A 27,849-nucleotide genomic window follows, 5' to 3' on the forward strand; every position below is an offset into this window, starting at 1 on the left:
CACTCTACGTAGAATTAAAGGGTTTCATAGGAAAAGAAAACCAAAAACCAAGCAAACCCAAACAGGAAAAGGTTGCAGATTGATTTAAAAGTAACAAAATTATACATTTTATATGTAATAACTTATGGTTGACAACTAAAACTAACCAAATGAGAGTTAGGGGGAAAAAAGTACTTTTGCAATACAGACGCTATTCATATTCGTTTTATTTTATATCTGAAAAAGCTTGACAAAATTAATAGAGTTAAACTGTGAAGCTGTCACTTAGTGTGCTTAATGCTGAAGGAAAAAGGCTATATTAAGGAGTTGTTTAGCAGATTCTGCCGTACCTGAATACAGTATCTATGCAGAAACTATTAAGATTTCTTTGTTTGATTACTTGTTAGTCAGGTTTGTAGTCTATCCCTTAATAAGTAGAATCTGTGAACTTTGAGCGAGGTAACGTTCATATGATGTGTACTTGAATCACCGATTCAGCCAATGTTATGAAATAATGAATTGAGTCAACGTATTCAGTCTGTATAATATGAAAGATACAGGAGGAAAATTGAGTCAATGTATTGAGTCTTTATACATATCAATATGCAAGATATAGGAGGAAAATTGAATCAATGTATTGAGTTTTTATACATATCAATATGAAAGATATAGTTTAGTTTAGTTTAGTGACGGAGGACGTGGGCACCACCCCTTTACCATTATGAAAGATATAGGAGGAAATTGAAGAATTAGAGAAATTTACCTTTTAAAACGTATGAAAACGAGTTGAAAAACCTCATGGACTGGCTAAAAGACCCAACAGAATTTATAAACTGTCTTTGAAAACGTATGAAAACGAGTTTAAAAACCTCATGGACTGATTTAAATAACGAATCTAACGGAATTTATAGCCTAATGGATTAGAATTCTGACGGAACCTAATTCTGGGCATACTGAGACTCTGTAACGAAATAATAGTATGAAAGATATAGAAGAAAAACTGAAGAATCAGAGAAAGACAGTCTTTGAAAACTTATGAACACGAGTTTAAAAACCTAATAGACAGATTTCACTAACAGACCCAACGGATTTTATAACCTAATGGAACTTAACCGACCCTAATTCGGGACATCTTAATTCAGTAACGAAATAATATGAAAGAAATAAAAAAAAACTGAAGAATTAGAGAAATTTAATCTATAAAAATGAGTTTAAAAACCTTAAAGACTTTTACTGACAAACCGAACGGATTTTGTAACCTTATATACTGGAAACCTAACGGACCCTAATTCTGGGCATATTGAGTCTGTAATGAAATAATATGAAAGAAATGGAAGGAAATTGAAGAATTAGAGAAATTTAATCTTTGAAAACTAGTTTAAAAACCTAATAAACTGGTTTTACCAACAAATCTAACGGATTTATAACTTAATGGACTGAATATCTAACAGACCCTAATTCTGCGCATATTAAGTTTGTAACGTAATTATATGAAATGAATGGAGGAAAACTAAAGAATTAGAGAAATTTAATATTTGATGACTTGTGAAAACGAATTTAAAAATGGTTTTATTAACGGACACGAGTTTTAAAATGGTTTTATTAACGGATCTAATGGATTTTATGACCCAATGGACTCTAAACTTAACGGACTCTAAATCTAGGCACAGGAATAATAATCAATATTCACGAAAACTTGATTGAGTCATTCTTGGAGCAAGAAAGAGGAAAATAAAGGCAATCAGCAACAAAAAGACGATCGAGAATTCTTTTGGTGAAATTCTTTTAACTCTGAATCTTCCGATGCTAGCCGAACGTGTTTTCCAATTACACGTTTAAGACAAGCGGTAAGGGAGAAATTTCCTTACAAACTGAAATAAAATTTTATCGCTAAAATAACCCATTGGATTCCGAAGACAAGATTCAATGGTTAGGCTATACACTCAAGGGTAGACCGGTAACAAAATAGCTTTAAAAAATATCAGCTGGATCAAAATCTGAAATAACAGTTAGAGTTATACTTGTATCGCTTACATAACAGTGAGAAATAGATAATAAAGAATGGAACGTTCGCTAAAATGTCTGGAAAAAAGTGAAATGTATGACAATGATATTAGACTAGAACAACTCGAAACAAATATCATGTACAATATTAGCTACCTAACTACTAAAAAGGTGTGACCAAGAAAAATGGGCATTAAATGAGGTACATTTTTATAAAAATGAAACTAATTTTTCATTTAATATAATTCTTTTAGACATTGTTAGAATGCACAAAGACAGTAGTAAATCTTAAAAACCAAAGAGGCTGTGAGTCAGCTCTCATTGTCAAGCTATTTACTGACACCGATATTTCTAAGGGTCTTTCCATTTTTATCTTTCTCACCGAGGGTCGAAAAACCGCTCTTGGCGTGACTTATTCTTGCTGCATCAGCTTCCATTTGCAGAGCGGATGTAGATTTAAGACAGCCGTATCTACAAGTGGTCTCATCAAGTTTGTAAATGATGATAACCTAACTTTAATCGGCTGTGTTGTTGAAAGCGAATCCTGTGTCGTGAACTAAATAAGAAGTTAGCAATAAGGAATCTGCATGGTTAAATGTTATTATTCCAGTGCTCGGTAAATTAAATGAATGATTTAATCTTGCTTGCTTGCTTAGGTTTGGAATAAATTATTTTTTTAAACCTCCATGTCTTTCATTAATCGGTAATATGGATTTATTTATCTGACTGCCATATCGAAGGTTCCGAGTTCGAATACCGGAGATGACACGGATGTTTGTAAACGTATAGTGTCTGCGCGGCATGGAGACAGTCAGCCGAAAGACGTTTTGGGAGTTAGTTGATGGTAGGGGAAGAAAGTGGAAGACCTTCGGACACGTACCGCACTCCCCCGGGATTCTCTCTCTTAAAATTGGGGGCGGAACTGAGCTAAAGTCGGTCTGTCACCTGCATGGTACTCAAGGCTCTTGCCAAGCAGAGACTCATTTCACACCTTGATAAGGTGAATATCGTGGGCTTGTTCCGACCATTATCAGATAAGTGAGATTGTTACAATAGCCTGGATATATTTTGAGCTAAAGAAAGACTTCTGTCAAATTTCTTATATTTGTTTCGACAATTTAATGCTTTTCTTCCCTTATCACTTTCTGCAAACAAATAAACTACCTGACTCAAAGTGGATGGAATATACGTAAAGCAACTCTTCAAAGAATTCTGAATAGAAAGTATCATAATTAGACTAAAATGTTTAAAATTGCCTTTATTTGCAAAAAGGGCCGAGAAAATACCTCATTTAGGTGACTAAGAAATTAATAGAATTTTAAAGGAAAAACTTGAGGATATGGTTGAAGTAAATACATTAAAAAGTGGGTGTTTCAGTCACAAAGACAAAGATTAGTTTCAAACACCGTTCGATTGGAACAGGAGTCTTGGGAAAATGTGCCCATGTGACATGATGTGTCTAACATACTAATACTTTGAAATATCTTGTGCTCTCATTATTCCTTACTTAATAGCATTTATATGAACTTTATTTAATTTTTTTTGCTTTATTATGAGTTATAAAAGGTTACTATTTGAAACTAAACAGTTATTTATATTTTCAGCCTTTATTATAACGCCTCCTTTCCGTTTCCACACCAGAATGCAAATCGGTTAGATAGTCTATTTAAGCTGAGGTTTTGGGATTTTAAGATAGAGCGTGTTTCTATTTCTCGAAGCACCGTTACTTTAGTTCTCTCATCTCTGATAAGTTTGAAATTATTCGGCTTTGTGTTATTGCTGCCGACATTTCAATCGGTGCGCCGGTTAGAGTTTTCTAGCTTAAAAGTGAATAATAAATGTGTAATATTTGACTTCTAGTCTACGTTTAAATTTGAATCTGATTGTTACTTTAGTTACATCGCCACAAATGATGGTCGATCTTGTTAGCAGAAGACAGGCCCTTACGATACACATTCTCTTTTAATGAAAAGGTCCTTTAAACCTTTAAGTTTCAAACACAGACATAATTTACTTTACGTCTGTTAGGAGTTTGGAACTAGTTTATGCTCCCAAAGAAAGACAAACTCTATACAATTGTTATCTTTTAAACTTCATAATTTTTACTGGATTCTGTTGTTATACATTGGTCATTAAATGGAACTAAAATAATCGCTGTACTCTTATTGTTAGGTGTTAAGTAAACACAATTAATTACTGATTGTGGGGTTTGCATTTGTTCATTGGTCTGCTTGAATTAATTTTATGTTGGGTGTTCAGTGGCATAAATCTATGTCTGAAAAAAGCTATTGTTGAAGAGAAAATACTTTCGTGGCAGCAAGCATTTATTACGCCTTAAAATATAGTAATATGTATTGTAAAATCAGACCTAAACTGGCTAGTCCTTTTTTTAGCCCAAAGGAGCGTTAGCCCAGAGGAGCAATTAGTCTCGAAACGGCACTTTGCGTCGGTTCACTGTAAACGGCGTATCACTTTTCAAATTGTTCCTACCAAATATTTGAGCTCTGTATAATATTACTTAAAGAAATTGAATAATGAAGAATCTGCATGGATGTATGCCTGTTTTTCACACTGTGAAAAAATGACGGTACCTAGAGCCATCCAATTTTGAATAATGTAATTCTCCACCCGAACATGGACATCTGGAATTTTTTTATTCGAAGAAGGTCGTCACATTTGATGATTGGATTGGACAAAATTGAAATTGCAATGGTATAATTCTCCCGCCTTCTTAGCATGTCTTCGTGGTGTAGTGGTCAGCACGCTCGGCGCATATACGAGAGGTCCGTGGTTCAAGTCTCAGGGAGGGTATTGCTCATTTTTCCTCTCTCCGCCTTCAAAAAAGTACCTAATGTCTCTACAGTGGCGCCTGAATTAAAAAAAGGTGGTGGATGATGATTCTCCTCCACCAGAATTGGGCGATTGGGTCCCCAAATCCCCAGTCGCCCTATAAAAGGGGGTGTATATAATGTTTTCTTCCGCCTTCTTAGCATGCCTTTGTGGTGTAGTGGTCAGTACGCTCGGCGCGTATTCGAGAGGTCCGTGGTTCGAGTCCCGGCGAGGGTGATACTCATTTTTCATCTCTCCTGCTTTCAAAAACGTACCTAATGTCTCTGCAAAAGATTATTTAATTAAGTCAATGCACACACGGCTTTCGGTTGAGTCCAGGTTTGCGGGAATAAAATTCTTTGGTTTTATTTCACTTTTCCCAAAATCAAACTCTCTAGAGCATTTTGGCTACGTCCAAAGAACAACATTTTTCTCTTGTACCACGAAAATATCTGCGGTCATTTGGGTAAGTGTTGGTCAGAAGAGGCATAGTGGTGGAAAAAATCGTGATGGAGTAAAGTTGTGAGCGATGATTTACTGAAATTCCTTACGATGTAGTCATTCGTGTGAAGAAATGACTTCAAAAATTGTGAAAGGAAGTTGGTTTTTACTCGTATTACACATATAAAAAGCGCAAAAGCTCCATGCAGCTAGCTCGCTCAGCAGCTGGGAATCGAATTTAAGATCAGCTATCAGTATGTGAATGCATTAACTACTTATGCATTCATCAGTAAACCTCCATTCGGGAATGCTTGGCACAATATCAGAAAGATGAAAAGAAAAAGAAGTGCATGTATAGCTCTGTCCTCCAAATCCTCCAAACAACAACCCAGTCGAACGCATATAGGACATTTAACTTTAAGTTCAATCATGTCACTTAATTAAACCTTTGCGCTCGAGGGGTGACTCTCGGTCACCACTTGGTTTGAAGTGGTAACTCAAGAGAAGAGTCTCGATCACTACTCGCGATAATTCGAGCAGAAAAGATGTTCATAAGTTTTATTTTTCAAATTTAGGTTTGGTTGCGACAATACCGCTTCATGAGTGCATTCAACAACACATGCGTATAAAACAACTGCCGGTCTTTAATCTTGAATACAATTTAGATGTATTGTTATATATGCGTCTTCGACGTCAGTTCGAAATCCACAGTCGGGAAATAAAAATATTATTTTCAAAGTTACGAAGGCGAAAAACAGGATAAAAATATCGTGAATGAGGAAAGCGACAGAAATTTCCGAATGGATATCGTGCACAGAATCCGAAGGAACACCTCAAAGAATACCGTTTATATCCGGCGAAAGAGTCGCAGGATCGTAAGTATCTTCGCACGTAAAATAACCATCAACTTTTTGTAAAATCAGTTTAAGTAGCTGTAAGAAATTCACCAAATATGTGGAAGACCGTGTCAAGTAGGTTGTTCTTTCTAGCGAAAAAAATGCCTCGAGAGGAAAGGATTAACGTGACAGTGGTAAGAAAATATTTCCATGGAAAATTCGAATTAAAACTATAGTGAAGAATCAAGGCTATCAGATGGCAGGAAATTGTCTCAAAAATACGCCTTTTATGAGTAAACGTTAATAATCAAAATTGCTTCTATGAAGTGCAAACGACCTAAGAACGAAAAAGCCCTCGGAAATAAAAGGTTAAAATTTTGCTGCAAAAATATGCTGCATCACCTATCACAAGTTATCTTTAAAACTCTTACAGGCACTGCCGTCCATAAACTAACTGGTATTTAGCGGAATTGTTTATTTATTTATTTACTTTATTTTCAAATTCAGTTTAGGCTTTGTCCTTAGTAGTAGTTTTCATATGATAAGTAGCATCAGCCAAAGATAGAATTTCAATAAATTTATTCACGTTTGTTTCGATCCAGTGCAGAGATCGAAATATTTGTACTTTCTTCTGTACCTTATCAATTACGTTATCTAAGTTTATTTGTTTCACTTTTCCTTCTTCATACCAAAACGTTTACCCTCATAGAACGCGGTTAAAGTGTACTGAGACCCCCAGCAAGTGGCCAAGTGCTTAAGGCCATTGAATACTTGTAGTTCGACACGAGTTCGAAACCAGGCGAACGATCTGGTAACATGAGTACTTTTTGTGGGTTTTCGCACGTTTTACGTGAATACGGACTAGTTTTCCTCCAAAACGCTCTTCATGAAGTCATCTCTCCCCTTAGACAGACAGCTGTCGTGTGTTTTGTCACTATCAGACAGCCTAACACAACCTAATGTGCAATGAATGCTTAAACAGCTGCATCCATTAATATTGTTGCGAAATGCCCAACTGCGGTAAGATAGCTTCTCCGCAAAGAGGGCTTAGGGTTAAGGGCAGAGGTGCCAGATTTGGCGTGAATTCCCCCATTTGGCGGCAAATCAGCGATGTGCTATAGACGGAGAGAGAACATTCTGGAACGCATGCGGTTTTCCTCGAGAACGTTCTCAAAGGTAGGTCAAAGCTATATATACCCTACCTGTACGCGCAGTAAGAGAATCTTGAGTTCACTAGCATATTAGTAGAGTTCAGCTTCAGAGCGATCGACCAAGTCGGGAGCTGTATTTTAGTGCTTTGCCGTGAAGCTGCCTTCACCGTTATAGCCTAAAGACTGTGTTCTGATTGTTTTAGAGTGTTCATCGTAGTTCTTCGACGACTGTGAACGTGTTTCTGGAACTGTCCTGTGTAATAGTGGCGAATAAATTGAGATTTGAATCTTCGTCAAATGTTATCGTCAGTTACTCCAAATCCACGAGCCCGTAGAACGCAGCAATATGTATAATAAATACGCTGGCTTTCATTAGAATTTAAGTCAATTTTACCGTTCGATAATCTTGCATATAGTGTAAATTCATAACAATGAATACTGTTTTAATTTGAAGTATTGCTGAATAAAACAATCATACAGGGTAAATTTAAGATATTTAAATTATCAGTGAATCAAATCTTCAAGCAAATCACAACCATCGGGGAGAAAATTAAAATGTTTATAAAAAGCATTAATACTTTTTCAGTGTTTTGCTATTATAATTTCAAATGAAGAAATAACGATACAGGATAACGTGTTCGATAGTTTTAAACTTAAAAATTAAAGCCTAGGTGGTCATTGGCTTATTGTCGTTTGTAGAAAGGACGAATATCTCTTCTTTTAGTTCAGTGAAGAAAATATATAGGTGTTTTGAGTGGTAGGAAAACATGCAAGGTGTTGGTTTCTTGGGAGGAACATGTAAAGAGAGGAGGGCTTAGGTTGACGGACACATTTATATAATTGATAATTCTACAGGAAAACATATAAACTACAAATTGCCATGCAAGTGTGAAAAAGCATGCAACAAAAAACGAAAACATCAATACATGCAAGCACTAACAAAACATTAACAAAAGGTTCACTCTGCACAAAACAAAACAAAACAAAAAAAAAAAAAAAAAAAAAAAGGAGGACAGTCTTTTACCTCCCGTTCTACTGGACCGACTGATGAAATTTAACTTTCATTTCTCATGTCTCGATAGAACGACTTAGAATATATACTAGATTTATATATAGCATCTTTCTAACGTAGGTATTTTGACACAAAAATCGGAGTTTTTCTGAAACGCCATAACGGTTTTTTCCATATTTCGATTCTTAGACTCAAATTATGCCAAATTTCCAAATTTTGTAAAAATCGCAAGAGTTGATTTCAAAATATTAGTTTTCAAAATTTTAGTTCCTCAACGTTAATTGAATTTGGTTTATATTTATTACTACCTTTTTTTATTACACTTGCTTGATTCCATCTTTAACAGTTCGATATTTAGATCTAATCCAAATAAAATTCGCAGCTACTTTCTGACTTGTTTTTAAAATTTCTAGCTTTTAGTACTTTTTATAAATTTTCGAAAATTGTTTTAATTATAACCTATAACATTTTACCATCACCTTAAAGTAGACGTGTTTCTAGGTTCACCTGCAAAAAATTATGATTTTTTTGTTCAAACTTTCTCAGGATATACGTGAATTTATATACTGGGACGTTTTAAAATTTGGCATATTTATTATAAGCGATAATAATGACAAATGTGCTTTAAAAACTTTATTAAAATTATTTTAAAATGAACGATGCACCTTTTTGCCCGCTCGTCCACAAAGAAAAAAGAGAAATAAAAATAGGTTACCATAAGTTAAGAATTTCGCCAAGTGAATTACTCTTGGCAAAATCTGAAAAAGTGCGTTAAGTAAAATTTTTTAATTATCCATTCTCACCAAGTATTACAAAATTTTAATATTTAAACGTAATTTGAGTCATAGAATCGTAATATGGGAAAAAAATCGGTATGTCGTTTCAGAAGAAGTCCGATTTTGTGTCAAATTACCTACATTAGGTCAATACTTTATGTAATCTAGTATATATCCTAAGTCGCACTTTCGAGACGTGAAAAACTCAAATTAAATTTCGTCAACGGGCACAGTAGAACGGGAGATATAGACCTGTCCCCTTCCTTTTTTGTACAGAATTTACATCTAAAAGCAAATTCACATAACAATAATCAATGTACAAATAAAAGCATTCTTAAATATTTTAAAAATATATTAAACTTCCTAATTTTAAAGAAATGAAACAGAGAAATCAAAATCCGGAAGCGTCTTGCTTGTCATGAAACATATAATTTATTTACTGTTAGCATTCTCATATTATTCTTCGTTCTGTAATATAGCTTCTTAGCGAATGTTAGGACACGCTTTTTTCTAGATGCCGCCGTCTATTTTTGTTATTGCTGGAAAGTTGGTTCAAGGCCAAATCTGACACCACGAGGATCTATATTTTAAAGAAACCTCTTTTACGTTAACTGGTGATTTTAATTCTCTTCTAGAACATCCAGGCTTCTAATTAAGATCTCGAGAAAACTTTCGCTAAGTAAAATAATTTCAAACATAAACCAATAAGTAAGTAAATGTGTATAATGGTAACGAATAATTTCAGAATTGTAAATTGCACTTTCTGATTTGAGTTTTTATAAATAAGAAAACTGTATCTAATTTGTTACGTATTCAATACTTCGAAATTTCTTTTACGAAACAATTTTATGCAGGCTACTAGAACTCTACAGAAACTTCCACAGAATAATGGTAACAAATGTTATCAGAATTGTAAATGGCACTTTCAGATTCCAGCTGATTAGTGTACCCTGACGGCCGTACCGAATGGCAATCCCGGAGATGGCATTGATATAAATTGTTTGTCACTTCATAGAAGGTAACGGTGGCCCACCTGTTAGGTGCCTCTGTAAGAAAGTGAGCACCGCTTCCGGCCTTATTAGTGACCAGTGCGTATAATAGCTACTTAACGCCACTGAAGGGAAAAAAAACTTTTGGGTTCCAATTTCAATTTATAAGAAAACTGTATTTAACTTGCTATGTATTCAGTGCTTTGATGCGAAGTCTTTTCACGAAACAGTTATACAGGGGCTGGCAGAACTCTACAGAAACTCCTGTAAAACATTACAGTTAATCCTCTAAAGCAGTGGTCTTCAGATTTTGTTACGCGAAGCTTACGCGATTCAAAATTAAAATTCGAAAAGAAAATTATATTGCGCTCACACTAACTGACTAGTGTTTGTTAAAATAAAAAATATTGTTACGAATTTTGTACTTAGATAGGTAATGTTTGTGTAATTATAAGTAAAATTATTTCTCTCTTTCGTATAATGTAGCATAACTTTGAGTAATTAAATGGGTATCCCATTAATTTGGCGAGAAATCGCCAAAACTTGCCAAGCTGAGCGACCATTTGCCCACATTTTTGTCCGTCCCTGTATCACTGTAATGGGTATTGTAATTGAATAAATGTAACTGATCATTTTAGTAGCTGTAACCGTAACTCGACCCTCAAATTGCCTTCCTGTAGTTTCGAGAAGGTACTAGAAATATCTCGGCTGCCGGTGAAAACTATATAAAGCTGGAGAAAGTGGGCGTGCATATCACGTGGCTACACACCTGCTCATTTCCTGATTTACCTTAACTACCTTACGAAAATTTCTGTAATGAGACCAAGTTTTTAGATTCGATGGCATGTTCTGCTATTATTATTAGGAAATTTTATTGACTTCTTAAAGTATGTTTTCCAAGAAATTATGCATTTTTTGCAAACCATCGCCTTGGAACCTCTCAACCAACAGGATATCTTCCTGCATCCACGTAACTACTGGTCACGTCCCTTCCCTCTGATAGCCAGTCCTGCGGACCGACTCTGAAGCACTGAATACTTGAAGTGCTGATAGAAGCTATATAAAGAAAGACAGCCGGAACAAAGCATGCACAGCACATGCTAATCGCGGCAATGAATTGGAACTTGGAATCAGTTGTCTGTTTTTTAGTTATTGTTGTTGCGAGTTGTTAGTTCAGAGTAAATCGAGATATCCCCAGGTTAGCTTTCTCTTTAAGGGCGCTTTACATTGCCTTGTGTTTAATCTTCTAGCAGTTTGTAATGTAACTATTGATTGTACTCTGTGATACTGTGAATACGTATACAAGTATTTCTTTCGAAAATTCTATAACTTTGAAGTGTTCTATTTGGTTAAAATAAATTTTGATTAACTTATCATCGGACCTGTGTGCATTCAATCTATTACCTGCCCGTACGCACGCAATAATATAAACCCACATTTAGTTATAAATTAGTTTTAAAACTTGACGCGTGCACATATGTCAAAGAGAATGACAGGCAATGCTTTGCGAATCTAAACAGTTTTCTAATGGAAATGAATTCGATTTAGATGACCGTGTTAAAAATTATACAGTGCAACATCTTTTTCAATTGAAGAAAATTATAAAGGAATATTTTCCAGAAGAAAAAAACTAAGTATGACTGGATAAAAGATCCGTTCCGATAAAAATCAGAATGCTGGCCAATGAAGGAAAGAATAACAACTTATCGCACATTAAAAGATTCTAAGTTAAAATCCAAATTTAAGCAAGAGCAGTTCCTGAAGTTTTGGTTGCAGATTCGTGAAGAATGTCCAGAAGTTTCTCACCCAGCTATAAACACCTTAATACCATTCGGAGAAACGTATTGTTGCTTTCTACGGTTTCGTGGATTTGGGGTGATTTATTGCAACACTTGATGGAGAATCAAAACAAAATGTATTCTTCAGTATTTCATATGACAGTTCCAAAGGCGCGTTACAGTTGTTAAAAAAACTACGATAAACACTCTGAACCAATCAGCAACTCAGCCTTCAGGCTATCAGGCTACAACGATGAAGACAGCTTCACGGCAAAGCACTAAAGTACAGATCCCAACTCCGTTCGGTTGCCCTAAACCAGTGTTTCCCAACGTGAAGCCCACGGCCCACATGTGGGAGGGGGTGCAATTCGAAAATGGATTCGCCTAGAGTTTAAGAGCACAAGGGACGTTCAAATTTCCAAAGTTTTCTTCAAGAAGTCGAAATTTCATTTTTTATGTCTAGAAACAAAGAATAATGTAATGTAAAAAAGTTTTTAAATTGTGGTGCATTTTAAATATTTGATAAATAATTTTCGCTGTAGACTTGGACATTTAAATGCTTAGATATTTCTTCCTAAAACCTATCATTCAAGTTCCTATCGTGAACATTTCAAATTTTGAATATTAAAAATTATGTATATGCCAGGGGGAACGTAAGAATTTTAGAGAAGATTAGGTGTAGCATAGCACAAAAATGGCTGGAAACACTGCTCTCAACACTACTAGTGAACTCAACATACTCATTATACTCTTCATGATAATCTAACTATACTCCGCATACAGCATGGTATTTGTAGCTTTTAACCTGCTTTTGAACTGCTAAGAATTCGTTCTAGAATGTTCTTGCTCCGTGTATGGCGTATCGCCTATTTTGTCGCCAAATGGGTGATTTCGCCCCAAATCTGGCAACTCTGCCTTTTTTGTACTTTCTGGCAACCCTCAACCTGCTTTGCGGGTAAGCTATTTTACCGCAGCTGGGTTTTTCGTAACAATATTTAAGTGAAAATGTTTCTCAAAATATGGGGCAACAAAGAAAATATAAAAACAAATTAAATACAGAATATGAAATGTTACAGCAGACAACATTAGTAGAGCTAGACCTCGACACTTTGTGTAAAAAAAATGAAGCACATCCCGGTCACTAACAAAGGTAGGTAACACCTGGAGCACGTGTTAATGCTATTAATGAGTAAGTGACACTAATTTTATGTTAAAATGTTTCAATAAAAATACGACAGTTTTAAGACCACTGCTTTAACGAAGTGCTTCTCAGTAAAATTCTATAGAAATGTTATAAAGTTTTCACAGAATTATATAGAAATGTAATTCTGTGTAAATTGTTTGCAGAATCCCACATAAATTTTATAAATCTTTCATAGCATGGTATCCTACAGAAATCTACGAAGTTTTCGAATTGTATTCAAAGCAAATTTTTAGTGTAATATATGGAATATAAAAATAAACCTTTTTATTTATAAGTGTTGGGTTTCTTTGAACGGACATTTTAGCCTTTTCCCTCTATATTAACTCCTAAAATTATGTAACACTTTGTACAAATTTTGTACTTTATTTCTTATAGAATACAAAATTGAAGTCTTTTAAAAGTGTAAAATTAATATGAGTCATAAAATTGCCATATATCCCTTCTTAGTTCCCCGTCGTAGCTTGATAGTAACCAGTAGTTAAATCAGAAGTACTTCCTATCTTATAAGTACAGTAATAAAATAACGAATAAAAGTATTTATAAATAAACTACGGGGCACTATCAAGTTAAGAGGAGAGATGAAGACTGAAAATATACGGGGAAAATACAGTAGCTGAAAGATCGATTTATGCTGTTAATTTTAAAATTTTAATTCCTGAAATAAATTCATTTAATTATTGTATATCTACCCCTGATAAGACGCATGGATTCTTAAATTTAATAAAACTTAACTATCATTTAAAATGCATTTACTTTTATTTAAATAGCGCATCTGCTCTAAAAGTTCATCTATCACATCTACTCTTTCTCATGTCATAGACCATTTCAAAACTTGAGTTAGAAAATTCTATTCAAAAGAGAAATTCAATGCATTCTTTTTAATCCCAAAGTAAACTTTATTAAGTTTATAATGCTTTAAAGAATAAAAAGTCTCCTACAAGGTCATTTATAGAAAATTAAAGAAAGAAAACTTGTTCAGAGTTCTTTGGAATTATGGTCCGATTTTTCTAAAATCTGGATCTGGTATTTTCAGTAGAATTCTATTCGTTGATTCTGCACATATTATACACATAGAACCTTTAAAAACTGTACAAATTTGTTCAGAAACTCCGCTCAAATCTCTATAAAGTATCTATACTTAATCTCTGTAAGAATCTCTACACATAGACATGTGTAGAGAACTATAAAAACTAAATGCATTAAATCTTAAATTTTATAAAATTCTAAAGATATTTGACTGAGCCGACAGAAAGCTGTGCCATGCTTCTAAAAGATTCTGAAGAAGTGTTTTTTACTAAAAATCGAAATTTAAAAAAAAAAAAAAAAAAAAAAAAAACTAAATGCAGTTGTATCCAAATAAGAATTAATGATCTTCTACGTCAAGATATAGCAATAACAGTTAGCTTGGTTAAAGCCTTGTTATGGATTACAACATTTGGCGAGCTCTCGCGCTTAGCAAGGAACTGTTTTTTTTTTTTTTTTTTTTTTTTTTTTTGTTCTTTTGTTTTTGTTTTGTGTGAGTGTGTGTTTGTCATTTATGAAAAAGTACTATTAATTCTCGAATTGATGAGCTATATGATTTTTGATTATTTTAGAGATCAAACTTGCGGACTGAAACAAAAAATAGATAGAAAGAAACTCAATAAATGGTAATTACATTATTCATTATTCATTTGTTATCTTACTTTAGATCACGATTGTTATTATTGCATTTTACCTACAGCTTACCACACATGGATAAAAACATTTTAACTTGTTTTAACTAAGATATGTGACCTAAGTTTGTAACTCGATTTTATGATTGCGAAAATATATGGAAAAGTTATAACCCTTATTCATTGCCATATTTTATGATAATGCAGTTGCTGTAGTAATACAACAAATTTTCAGACAGTTTTTTCTATCAAATGCTAATATTTGGTATTAGCTTTATTATTTAATTAACGACTTCGCATTATTAATAACCGCTACTATGAAAAATGTGAATTTTTCATATTTATGTTCTTAAGTATCACAAAAACTTGAATATTTTAATGTGTAAAATTAAAAGGGTTTTTTTTTTTTTTTTTTTTTTTTTTAAAGACGACAGTAGTCGTCAATACCTAATATCGCTTTAATACTTTAACGTAGATTGCAACCGCAACTGAAAAATATTTTGGCACTTTTGTGTTAACGGGACGCCAGTCACCAAATATGCGTCAACATGGCAAATATAATAGCCTGTTTATTTCGCCTCTGTAATATGCAATGCTGTCGTTACGAGCAAGTGGGAAGAATGAACTTTACTCTAGTAATTTTCTGTTATAAATATTCACTTGCTTTTGTGTTGAAGGGCAGATAGTCATTTTTCGTCGAATTTGTGTACCGGATGCCGAATTTATATATAAAAGAAAACAGATTGCATATGTACATGCGGAGAACAACAGTTTCCTTCTTGCCATGTACACAACGATCTATTATCTCCTAAAAATTAATTAATTGCGCAGATTTCATATCGCGCACAGTATTAGCATAGCGCACATGAAATATTATATTGTATATTATATTCATCATGTATAAAATAGTTATTATTTTCATGAAGCTGTACGTATCGATAGGGTGACGCTCAGTCAGTGTAGTGGGTAGTGGCGCCCGAGTTTGAATGCCGGAAAAGGGATAGATATTTGTGTGGAAAGGGGGCGAATCGAAAGTCCTCTCCAAAGGTTGTAGTAGGGGAAGAGGTTAGGAGAGTCTTGGATCGCCCCCTAGAATGTTCTCCCTCAAAATTGGGAAGGAAAATTAACCGTAGATTTATATATGGTATCTCAGCGATACCTAATATAAATCTATGGGAATGCCACAAGTTTCTGCCTTGCCTCAACCCGTACCTGTATCATTAGGGTTCGCTCAAGCTTTTACGTTTGGCACTAAATGACGTACCGTTTACAGAAAATAATCAATACTTTTCTACAAGTTTATTCGAAAAGTGTCACTTTAATTGGCCATGTAACTTCTGCAGTTATTCTAAAGAAACAAATAGTCAACTATAAATTCTTAAGGACTAATTCGAAAACATTGCTATTAAAGTAACACACAAGAAATTCTCCCCAAAAGCGGTGAAAATTTATTACTAAACGATTTTCTTACCTTTTCTTCGCTAACTTCCGAAGTAACGGATTCTGATTTCATGACGGACTTGGACATTTCTTCAGAGCTGGTTTCGCTTTTGGACATGCTTATTTCCTCCTTTTTAGAAACCATCGACATAGATTGACTAGACTCTTGGATGTCGACCGAAGAAGACACCTCCAGCTTCTTAGACGAGAAGCTGTCTTCACTTTCCATCACAGATGCACTCTTTTCGACGGATGACATTTTTAAACCTTTAAAAAAGAACATAATTAAAGATATTTTTTTCAATACAATCAATAATCTTAAGTACTTTTCAAAACGTTTATAACAAGTAATTACAAAGCGCTCGAACCTAAACGAGGACTTTAATAACAGCGTAAATGAATTACAATTTAATATTCTAGATGAATTTTTATAACTTATGAGAATAAACTAATTAAATTCTTCATCTTCAGGTGTATTAGTCGCCTGGGCGGCCAGCTGGATAAAATAGTTATTATGAGGAAGAACAAATACATAATGATTTTAATGAGTCGAGCTAGTATCACTTCAGGGATTCAGTTAATAATTAACAGAGTTTAAGAATAATAACAGAGTTTAAGAATTGCGTTGAATTGAATAAGAATTGCGTTGTAAGAGTAATAACAGAGTTTAAGAATTGCGTTGAATGCTCTTAAATTGCTAAGTTTGTTAATCAATAACAGACAGATTCAATGCAAAAGAAAAATTCAACATCTTAAGCTTTGCCAAATGGCAGTACACTGGTGAGCGGTAGGTAAAAATATTTTATTTCGCGCAGTGGAGACACCAACACATTACTCTTAAATTGCCGAGTTCGTTAACTGAAAGTTCATGAAATTCGCATAAAGCATAAATAAAAGCATATTCGAAATTCGGAATTTGAAGTACACATATTCAGGTGGTGGTGTTACGTCTGCTTAAAATTTGGTGGTTCCCACGTGCCCCCCATTTTTAAAAAATGCGAAGAACATACAAACATATAAATTCTTCATTATTTAATAACACATATCTTATACCTGTATTATTCAATAGTGAAGAATGCGTATGTATGTCTATAACTATGTATGTAAGTATGCATATACGTATGTATATACGTATACGTATGTACAGTGTTTATACGTATGTATAAAGGCCTCCCCAATATGACAGACTACACGGTTTTTACAGATGGATCTAAATTAAATGGTCATGTGGGGGCAGCCTTTTGTGTGTTCTCAGATGAGAAACTAAGCTTACAATGTAAATATAGACTTTCTGACAATGCCTCTGTGTATCAGGCAGAGCTAGTGGCCTTGCGAGAGGCCATTAATTGGCCTATTTCTAATTCTGTGCTAGATCCTGTAGAAATCTACAGTGACTGCGAAAGCGCAATTGTTTCAATTGCAGATCTTTGTCCAAATAACGATCTAATTAAACAGATGAAAGATATACTCATTTTTCTTAGCGTTTTCAGAGATATTAAACTCTTTTGGAAGAAGAGTCATATTCGTACGATTGGTAACGAGTTAGAAGATAGATTGGCAAAGGCTGCCACTGAAAATCAAATTATTTATTTTGAAGTAAAAACTTATTTTGACAGTTTGAAATCCTTGTTGAAAAGAAAAAGTTTGACTCTATGGCAAGCAAAGTGGAACGGCCCAGATTCTAAAGGAAGATTCACATATAGTTTAATCTCAACTATAAGTGAGAGAAGATGCCTAAGTGACAAGTATCTAAACGAAGTTTTAACTAATCATGGACACTTTCCCTTTTATTATAATAGGTTTTCGATTAAAAATTGTGCCTGTCCATGTGGCATGAGTAATGTCGATATTGAACACCTGTTGTTTAGATGCTCTTCTATGAAAAATATTGTTCTAAGATTTATTCCAGATATTTCTAAATTTAATACTGTAAAGGATCTAAGTAAAAATACAGTGACTAAATCGAAATTGTCAAATTTCATAAAATATGTATCTGTAAATGAAATGAATTTATATGTTGATTGTGTTTAAAATTCCCCTGTCTGTTATAAGAAAAACTAGGATGTTTATGATATTCTGTTATTTTATTTCTTTGTATATGTAACATATTTTTATGCATGTAAGTAACATGTGTTACGTTTTGCAACGTATGTAATAATGTACTTTCATTGGTGCAGCTGTTAAATCTCACCAGCTCCTAGACTTTAAGGTCATATTTTAGTCGTTTATTCTATTTAAAGTTATTTCAGATAGTATGGTGGTAGTTCTACTGCTTAATGGTCCTGATTTAGGCCTTGTTTTAGATCTCAATGTTTCATTAATTAAATAGCTCCTTTAATCCCTGTTAAGCTTCCAATGGCGTTACAGGAAGTTCGACCCGTCGTACGTATGTATGCATGTTATGTATGCATGACAAAAAACATTTTTTTCTCTCAGTGAAGATTAAAATATACGTTGATTATTATTGATTCAAAATCATTATTCATCATCAAGGATGACGTTTCCTTAAATATATAGGTAGCAAAACTAAGCAGATGTATATCAGATAATATAAAATCACATAATTCCACGTTAAAATGTAGAGTCAACATTTTTTTATAAAAGGAGGTCAACCAGAAATCTAAAGTTATACTTCATCTGTAAACAAACAAATTATAACATGTCAACCCCCAGTTTGCAATACCCTATGCAGGATGAGCAATAAACCCTTCACTAAGTAATGAAAACTGTTTTAACTCATTTAAGTGTGTCATTTCACGAGGAGATCAAGTGATATCTTTCACTCCCCACAAGACGATCGGAAAAGCTTCACTCTTTTTTCGAGTGAGTGGACAGTGTTTTTTTTTTTCCTCCTCATTTTAATGTCATGAGTGAGATATTACTTGTTGGAATGTCACACAGTTATTATAAGAGGCAAAGGCTTTATATCACTCGTTAGGAGTCAAACCTTACAAAAATGTCAACTATAGAATTCTATAAGAATTCTGTAAGAAAATGTTGAACTTCTAAAGAATCCTTTGGAATTACAGCCCAACTTCCTATAATCTATGTCAAACATGTTCTACAGAATCCCATAAAAATTTTTATATAGCTTCTATGTAGATATTTTACGAATTTTTTGTCCAAAGACTGAAGGACTATTGTTTTCGTTTTGCGATTTTGCGTTGAATCACTATAAATGTCCGTTTAACTTTCAAACTGTTGCCACCGAATATTAGAGTCCTGCATTACAGTTGAAAATCTGCATATGTCTGTTTCTCGCATTGTGATAAAACAACGGTACATAGAGCCATCGAATTTTGAATGACGTAATCCTCCTACGAATATGGGCATGTGGAAGACCAAATTGGAAATTTGGAATTTGTTTTACTATCGATTTCATATTTGGTAAAACTTTAACGAATTTTTGAGTAAAAAACTCAACGATTTAAAAGCGAGCAATGGCAACACTCTACGGCGGGGGGAAAATCCTTTTTATCTCCAGCGGGCGCGGAACTGTGTATCGGAAATTCTAAAGATATGCTCATTTTAAAATTATTTTGCGACATTGCTACTGAACCGAATTTTATGATTTAAGTGCAAAGAACATGATATTTAATAAATAAAGGTAACACACAAAACGTTAAAAAAACGCCCCTTTGGAGGTAATTTAAAATCTGAAACCTTTCACATTTTTTTTTTTTTTTTTTGTTATTTTATATATAAGTAAATGATTTTAGTGAAATTATATTATCTTTTGAATAATGTAGCACGAAATGTCTGAAAGAGACGAAGTTGTGATGGGAAAATACACTCATGTCCATAAATTAAGGATAATGCAAAACCAGGCAAAGGAAGAGTTAGAAGCAAAACAAATTTGTCTTATTTGTAAAGCTTATTTATTATATTAAGCTTATTTATATTAAGCTTATTTATTATAAAAGATAAAGAGCAAAAAAAAATGCTATATGTTTGATATTATTAAAAAAATTAGCGATTTTTCTCCCTGGAGCAAATTACAAAAAAAAACTATTTACAAAAAACCAATATTACATGGTTGGTATGATTGTTAATACATTGTATGTCTCCCAGACGATGCAATACAGTCCGTGCAACGCCTAGGCATGCTGAGTATCAAATTATCGATCTGATCTTGGGGGATATTTCACCACTCAAAAAGCAATGCTCTGCGAAGTTCCGGTAGACATGTAGGAGGAGGTTGACGGGCTGCAACTCGTCGGCCAAGCATGTCCCACACGTGCTCTACTGGATTCAAGTCCGGTGAGAATGCTGGCCAGTCCATACGGGTGATATCCTGCGATTGATAGCATTCGCTTACGATGTTTGCACGGTGAGGACGGGCGTTGTCATCCATAAACACAAATTGTGCGCCAATGGCACCCCGAAACAAACGTACATGTTGTTCCAGAATGACGTCCCGATAGATTTGGATTGTCATGGTTCCAATTTGAGCATGCAGGTCAGTTCTGGAACCCAGAATAATTCCACCCCAAACGAGCACTCCTGCACCACCGTAACGGTGTCGTTCAGTGATGTTTTCTTCATAGTAACGGGTACTTGGAGCTCTCCATATGAACGTCCGGCGAGAATCAGACTGCAAGCTAAACCTGGACTCGTTGGAAAACATCACACAAGCCAACTGTTGCGGTGTCCACAATGCATGCTCTCTACTCCAGGCTAACCTCAGTAAGTTGCAGTAAATGGAACGCATCTGACAGGTCCACGAGCATATAGACCAATCTGCCCTAAGCGTCTGTACACGGTCTGCCTTGAAATTGTCGTACCAGTGGCTGAAGAGAGCTTACGAGACAGGTCTGAGGCTGTCTGTGCTCCGCCTGTTTCTTTTGGCAGTAACTGCCAAATACCGGTCCTCATTCGGCGTTGTAACTCTGGGGCGACCTGTGCTGTAACGTCTACTCACATTACCATCATCTTGGAATCGTTGCCAAAGCCTGGAGATGACACTCTGGACAATTCCAAGTTCGTCTGATACTTCCAGTTGGGTACGCCCATATTCCAGACGGCCGATAATTCTACCACGTAAAAAATCATCCAAATGCGTCCTTTGTGTCATAACTATTCGGTTATTGGACTGAAATGCTTATAAAGCGCCTGCGAACAATTTTACTTCTTTGCCTGTATTCCTTACATGTCACTCTCTTACACTCTCGTCATTGTGACGTACCATCGGTGTCATCTGGTTACTTCCTGAAATTTGCATATGATTCTTGAAGATGTGTGTAGTGATTTTACAGGCGATATATTTATTTTAGAGTTCGATTTCCGCGTGACTCCGAATTATCCTTAATTTATGGACATGAGTGTAGGAATGCAAGGCCAAGTCTATTAAACATTGAGTAAATAGCTGTTTCGCTAAATTAACGAGATATCGCCAAGCTGGTGATGGTTTTGCCAACTAATTTTTCCGCCGCCAGATTTGGCAAGAAATCTCCAAAAGCAGCCTAACTTGACGACATTTTGGTCCAGTCTCTGAATAACTGTAATTGATCCCTATATGTAACTGAAACCATATACGGACATATGTAACTTTAACCGTATATGCCTTCCAATAATTTCGAGACAAGGAAGGTACTAGAGATTTATCGGCGGCCGGGAGAAAAACTATATAAACCGGATAGAGCATTTGCTCTCATTTGTTTAGTACAGTGTGAGTTCGGAGTAGTGAGAGATCTCCGTAATAACTTCCCCCTTTTTAGATATGCGTTACATTGGTGCTGTGTTTAACGTTGTTAGTAATATTTTGTAGTGAAACTACTGATTGTACTCTCGGACAATAAGAAGAGCTGTACGAGTATTTTTGTGGAAAGTTCCAGAATTGTGAAGGGTTCCTTTTGGTCAAATAAATTTTATCAAGCTATCATCGGTTCTGTGTGCATTCGATCTATTACGAACCCGTATGCACGCAATATTGTTTTATAGAGATATGTGTAGATATTCTATAACGATAAGTTTAAAAGATCCTACAGAAGCTTTCGATTATTTAGAAATGTCATAAAAACAACAGTTTTCTTTTGGGAGTAAAAAAAAAGTAAACTAAATATTGATTTTGAAATAGAATTTTTTTAACCTAAATTTTGAAATGATCTATAACATAGAGGGAAGGGAATAAAAGCTTACGGAAGAAATGCGATTTTCCCCTACTAATAAAAAATTTCAATATCGTATGATTTAAAAAGTATTTAAATAAAAACAGATACATTTTAAATAATAATTAAGTTTAATTAAAATTACGATACTATTTCCTTATCGGCGGTGCATGTATAACAATTAAAAGCATTTATTTTGGGAAGTACAGTTTTATAACTAAGAGCCTAAATTTAATGTTTTAACTAATTTTATGATTTTAATTGATTTTGTGATTAAAACTTTTATAATTCAAATTGACCGTAAAAGAATACAGTAAAAAATTACAAAATATGTACATAAATTTAGAAGCTAAAAAATGTTAAGCTAGACGGAAAAAGAGAAAATTTTCATTCATAAATGACTCAAACTTCATAAATGAAATAAGTTAAATTATAGTCTTTTCTATACCGCATACTATACCAGTAATGAAACATTTTCTTTTTTTAAGGTTTGAAATCTGTGTAGAATTGTGTCTTCCGAAAGCTTTTGAAAATTTTTTATGAAATTTCATGAAGAAACTTCTCTATGATTACCTACAAAGTCTACAGGAATTTTTATATATTGCCTCTATAAACACTTTCCGCAAGGGAAATGCGACCCTTTGAAACTTAGAAAGTAGGTCTCATAGTTAGTTGTGCTTAGGAAAATGTTCAATAGAAGTTTTATATCAGCTGTTCTCAAACTTTTTTGTGTCATGCTCCCCTTTCACCACTCCCTTTCCTTTCCAAAATCGGGAAAATACATATACATATTAATTTTAATTTAGATTATTTTTAATGTGCTTAATGCTTGATACGCGTATGAGTTTGCTAAATTTAGGTAATTAAATATTTACGTTTAATTTCCTTTCTACTTTCGATTTGCATATGCATAGCAGGAACCACACACAATGTTTGATCAGTTGGAAGGAGCGTAGAAGCTAATTTCCTCTGCACAGTCGGTGTTGTTTCGCTGTCTTTTCAATTATTTATTTTTAGGTAATTTTCTTTATATGGCTGTAATTATTATTAGCAATTTTTGTATCACAATTTTATGTATATCCGCTATTGTTAGCCATTGCTTGTAAAGCACTTTTTCAATCTGCCGATTTTCCTTTTACTCCTTCAATTACTTTATATATATATATATATATATATATATATATATATATATTTAATTTTCAAAAAACATTAATTTTTTTATTGCGTTTATATATTACTTAAAAATTGCGAATTTATGTAAACAGGAATTTATTTAGACTTCCAATTGTATTACTTTTAGCTTTATTAGCTTTCTTAATTTTACTCTGAAATAAAGAAATTATAACAGAAGCATTTCCCTTTAATATATATATATATATATAATCATAAATAAATCATATATATATATAATCATAAATAAATCATATATATATATATATATATATATATATATATATGATTCCTAGGCTTTCGCTACTACTAAGATCAAAAGCTATCGTCATTTTATTAGGGAGACACCTAATAGGCGAATGAACGGACAAACAATTTACATCCATTCCTTCTCCGGGGTTCGAAATCAAGCCCTTCGGTACGGCAGTCAGAGACGCTAACCACTTTCCCATCTGGATGGCATATGTATAATAAATGAAACAAGAAAAGTGCAGAAAATGTTGATAAATTCCAAATACTTGAATAAAAGCAATTTTTTATATTCAAAAATTAAAACTAAGATAAATAAAAAGCTGATCGCTTTTACCCCTGAAACTATTAAATTCCCTCCTAGAAGGGAATTCCTCCTAGTTGGTAACTCCTGCCTTATACCTTACTGTGCCTTAATTTGCTCTCATGTAAACTGATACTGAAATTTTATGCGTGGTATGATTACTTTGCAAAGTAAAATAACGGGTGAATTGAATTTGCTTTTTTAGTATCAACCTAATTTTCTCGTAGTTGAAGATATAGAACTCAATTAATTTAAAATCTTCGTTGAAGACACTGCATTATTCCTACCTTTGGAAGAGTCCAAAGTGCTGTCACCAATAGCGAGATCGGAGTCCAGCTTGCTAGCAATGGACGACATGATCCCAGAGTCTCTTGTGGATTCACCGATGGAAGAGGAAATCGAACTTTCCACGGATTCCATTTTACTCAATTTGCTGGAGGAGATGCTGGTTTTGCTGTAGGACTCCTCCACGGACATCTCTGAAAAGAATAAAATACTTTGATAATCCGTGTTGTTTGAGTCTGTGATATAATATGTTAAATCTGTGAACAGTCACAGCAAAGTGATATCATCGCAACAAGAAATTCATCTCCACGAAAACATTCTGTGGCAAAAATTTCATGCATGTTCTAAATGTGTGCTTAGGCGCCCCATCCTGTTGGAGCCATTAATGATCAACGTTCACGTGTAGTATGCATAACAGGAAAAGAGGTAAATCTTGCCACATCCTTATGTAATATTTACTCGTGATAGTTAGAACAACCACGTCTCCATTGTCGACGCAGCGGGACCTTCTTTTCCCTTCCGAAAATATCTTACAGAATTCTTTAAAAAAAAACTAATATTGACCTGTTTTGGCCCAGTTTTATATACGTAGGTAAGTTGAAAAATAAGTTTCCCCTGTCGACTGTGGTCAGAGTTGTGTATGAAAGTCAAAAAATAGAATGAGACATTAAAGATATGACATACCTTTATTTTATTATTCTCGTACGAGTACGTTGAGACATTTGTCATATCGCTTGATAAGCTGCAAAAAGTCCTCCAGGAAAAATTCATGCTTTGCATATGGAAGAAGCGTTGAACGGCTATGGGCGAAAGGCGACACAGCAGGAAAACGCGCAAGTCACCGATACACCATTGGGTAGAGGTCGCTGCAAATCAAGCAGATGGCGCTGTTGCAGTGCCTGCGCAAAGCGGAGACCAGCCTCTCATTTGAGCCCCGGTAGGTATGGAGAGATGGTCGTCGTGGTCAAGGAGGAAGTGAGAGCGGTTATCCGCTATGAATGGGCACGTGGAGTATCAGGAACAGAAATTCATAACTGCCTCGTGGAAGTCTATGGGCCAGGTGTGATGTCGAAGCAAATGATGCGGAGATGGTATCGCACATTCAGTGATGGACGTCAGCAAGTGGAGGACATACCGAGAGCTGGACAGACGCGCACGGCCACTGCAGATGCAAATGTCAGGAAGGTGGATGACATGATTAGAGCGAACCGGCGTATCACCCTCGATGAAGTAGCGGAAGAACTTGGAATCTCACATGAGCGAGCTCAAAACATCATCCACGACATTCTTCGATACAGAAAAGTGTCAGCACGATCGGTGCCCCGACAATTGACCTCGACACACAAGGAACAACGCATGGGGGTCAGCCTGGAACCTCTCGTGCGTTACCATGAAGATGGCAATGACTTTCTGTTTCGGATTGTGACGGGGAATGAAACGTGGGTCCACCATTTCACGCCAGAATCGAAGGCCGCATTTATAGAGTCGAAACATCCGTCATCACCTGTCCAAGACAACTCCCTCTGCAGGTAAAGTGCTCCTCACAGTTTTCTGGGACGCCCAAGGAGTTTTTGGAGGTTGGAGCCATCAGTGCTACGCGCTACTGTGACACCCTATCGAAATTGAAAGAAGCGATTCGGAAAAAGCGGCCTGGCCTTCTCACATCTGGCGTTCTGCTGTTGAATGACAATGCAAAACCACATTCGGAGACGGCAACGCAAAACCATATTGCAACTCTTGGTTGGGAGCGCCTACACCATCCGCCATACAGTCCTGATTTCGCACCAAGCGACTTGCATTTGTTTCCGGCTTTGAAGAAGAATCTCGGGGGAAGGCGCTTTGGAAGCAATACTGAAGTGAAACAAGCCGTTCAACGCTTCTTTCATATGCAAAGCCCTGATTTTTTCCTGGAGGGCTTTTTGAAGCTTATCAAGCGATATGACAAATGTCTCAATGTACTTGGTACCTATGTGGAAAAATAAAGGTATGTCATATCTTTAATGTCTCATTCTATTTTTTGACTTTCATACACAACTCTGACCACAGTCGACAGGGAAAACTTATTTTTCAACTTACCCTCGTATAAAAGGTCAAACATCTTCAATAGAATTCTATGAAATTTCAGATATAGTTTTTACGATACAATATGCATGGACATTATTTGTGTAGATATTCTACAGAGGTCTGTGCAGAAATTCTAAGGCCTCCAGCATGTAGAACCTTATATATTGTGTATGGAATCAGTTAATAGAATGTACTGAAAACATGAGATCCAGTTTATAGAAAACTGAACTTTTTTGGCCCAATTTTCCATAAACTAGTTCAAAGACCTTTTATATAATTCTATAAATTTTAGATGTAACTTATATAGAGACATGCATGAACATTCTGTGTGTAGATATTCTATAAATATTTGTATAAAGATTATAAATACCCAGCGTGTACAACCTCATATATTGTACATAGAATCAATTAATAGTATGTATTGAAAATATGAGTTCCAGTTGATAGAAAACTGAAATTCTTTGGGGCCAGTTATCTATAAACTAGGTCAAAAATCTTCCACAAAAGAAGCTATAATTTCTACAGAGACATGCAAAGACATTCTTTGTGTAGATATTCTATAAGAATTTCTGTAGAGATTCTAAATGCCCAGAGTATAGAACCTTATACATTGTGCATAGAATCACTTAATAGTATGGACTGAAAACATCAGACGCAATTTACAGAAAACTGAACACTATTTCTAAATTCTGAACAAGTTTCCTTGCTTTAGCTTTATGTAAAAGACTAATATAAGTTTTCCAGTTTTTAAAAGCATTCCAAAATCAACAAAATCTTCTTTTAGAATTAAAACGAATGAAATAAATTTTCATTTCGGAGGAGAATTCTTTAACCATGTCTGAGTTTTGTGATGAAATGGTGTGGGGGGGGATGAAACATTGCGGAACTGTGAATTTTTCCCTAAAAATTTTTATTTAAAAATATTTTAATAAAAATAAGAACGTTTTAAGTAATACAGTATATAATTTAAATTATGAAACCTTTTCCCTTATCAGGGGAACATATAGAATGATTAAAAGCATTTATTTCAGGAATTAAAATTTGAAAATGAACAGCGTAAATTTTAATTAGTTTTGTGATTTAAACTGACTTTTCGCTTCTGCAACACTCAATTTTTGTATCATATAGGCAGTAGTGTAAAGCAAATTGTATTACATAAGCAAAGCTGCACAAAATATTAACCAAAGTTTGGAAGCTAAAAGATATTAAGATAGAGGAGAAAAGCCAAACATTTCCATTCACAAAATAATTCAACACTATTGAATAAAATGTGCTCATTTTGGCTCTTCTGTATCCCATGTATTACAGCAAAAAAGAAAAAAATTAAAATTTACTTTGATTACAGTTTGAAAACTCTGCCATAGAAACAAATCATAGATCATTTCAAAATTTAAACAATGTAAAACGTTTCGATTCTAAAATGAATATTGAATTTATTTTTTTAATCCTAAGAGAAAATTTTGTTCATTTTAAAATGCTTAATTTAAATGATCAAGGATCATTTGTCACAAAGCAAGGATAATTGTTTTGTATTTTTACTTCCTTGTACGAAGTAAAAAGGAAGTACTGTAATCGC

At 34.5% G+C, this 27,849-nt stretch overlaps 1 protein-coding gene across 5 annotated transcripts in view; it reads right to left on the minus strand.

Moving 5' to 3' along the window:
• Positions 1-27,849, minus strand: part of LOC118200338 (protein Obscurin-like) — a 500,451-nt gene that overhangs the window by 441,920 nt on the left and 30,682 nt on the right. For all 5 annotated transcript variants that reach the window (XM_085822284.1, XM_085822292.1, XM_085822266.1 and 2 more), the window contains 2 exons: positions 24,212-24,403; positions 16,126-16,361 (listed from right to left, as the gene is read on the minus strand). In XM_085822284.1, coding sequence (XP_085678410.1) covers positions 16,126-16,361; positions 24,212-24,403 — 428 coding nt within the window. The remainder of the gene's footprint in view (positions 1-16,125; positions 16,362-24,211; positions 24,404-27,849) is intronic.

The sequence above is a fragment of the Stegodyphus dumicola genome, chromosome 1 (assembly GCF_044657685.1).
Source record: "Stegodyphus dumicola isolate Sdum_Otavi_A_Nest chromosome 1, ASM4465768v1".
NCBI classification, from domain to species: domain Eukaryota; kingdom Metazoa; phylum Arthropoda; class Arachnida; order Araneae; family Eresidae; genus Stegodyphus; species Stegodyphus dumicola.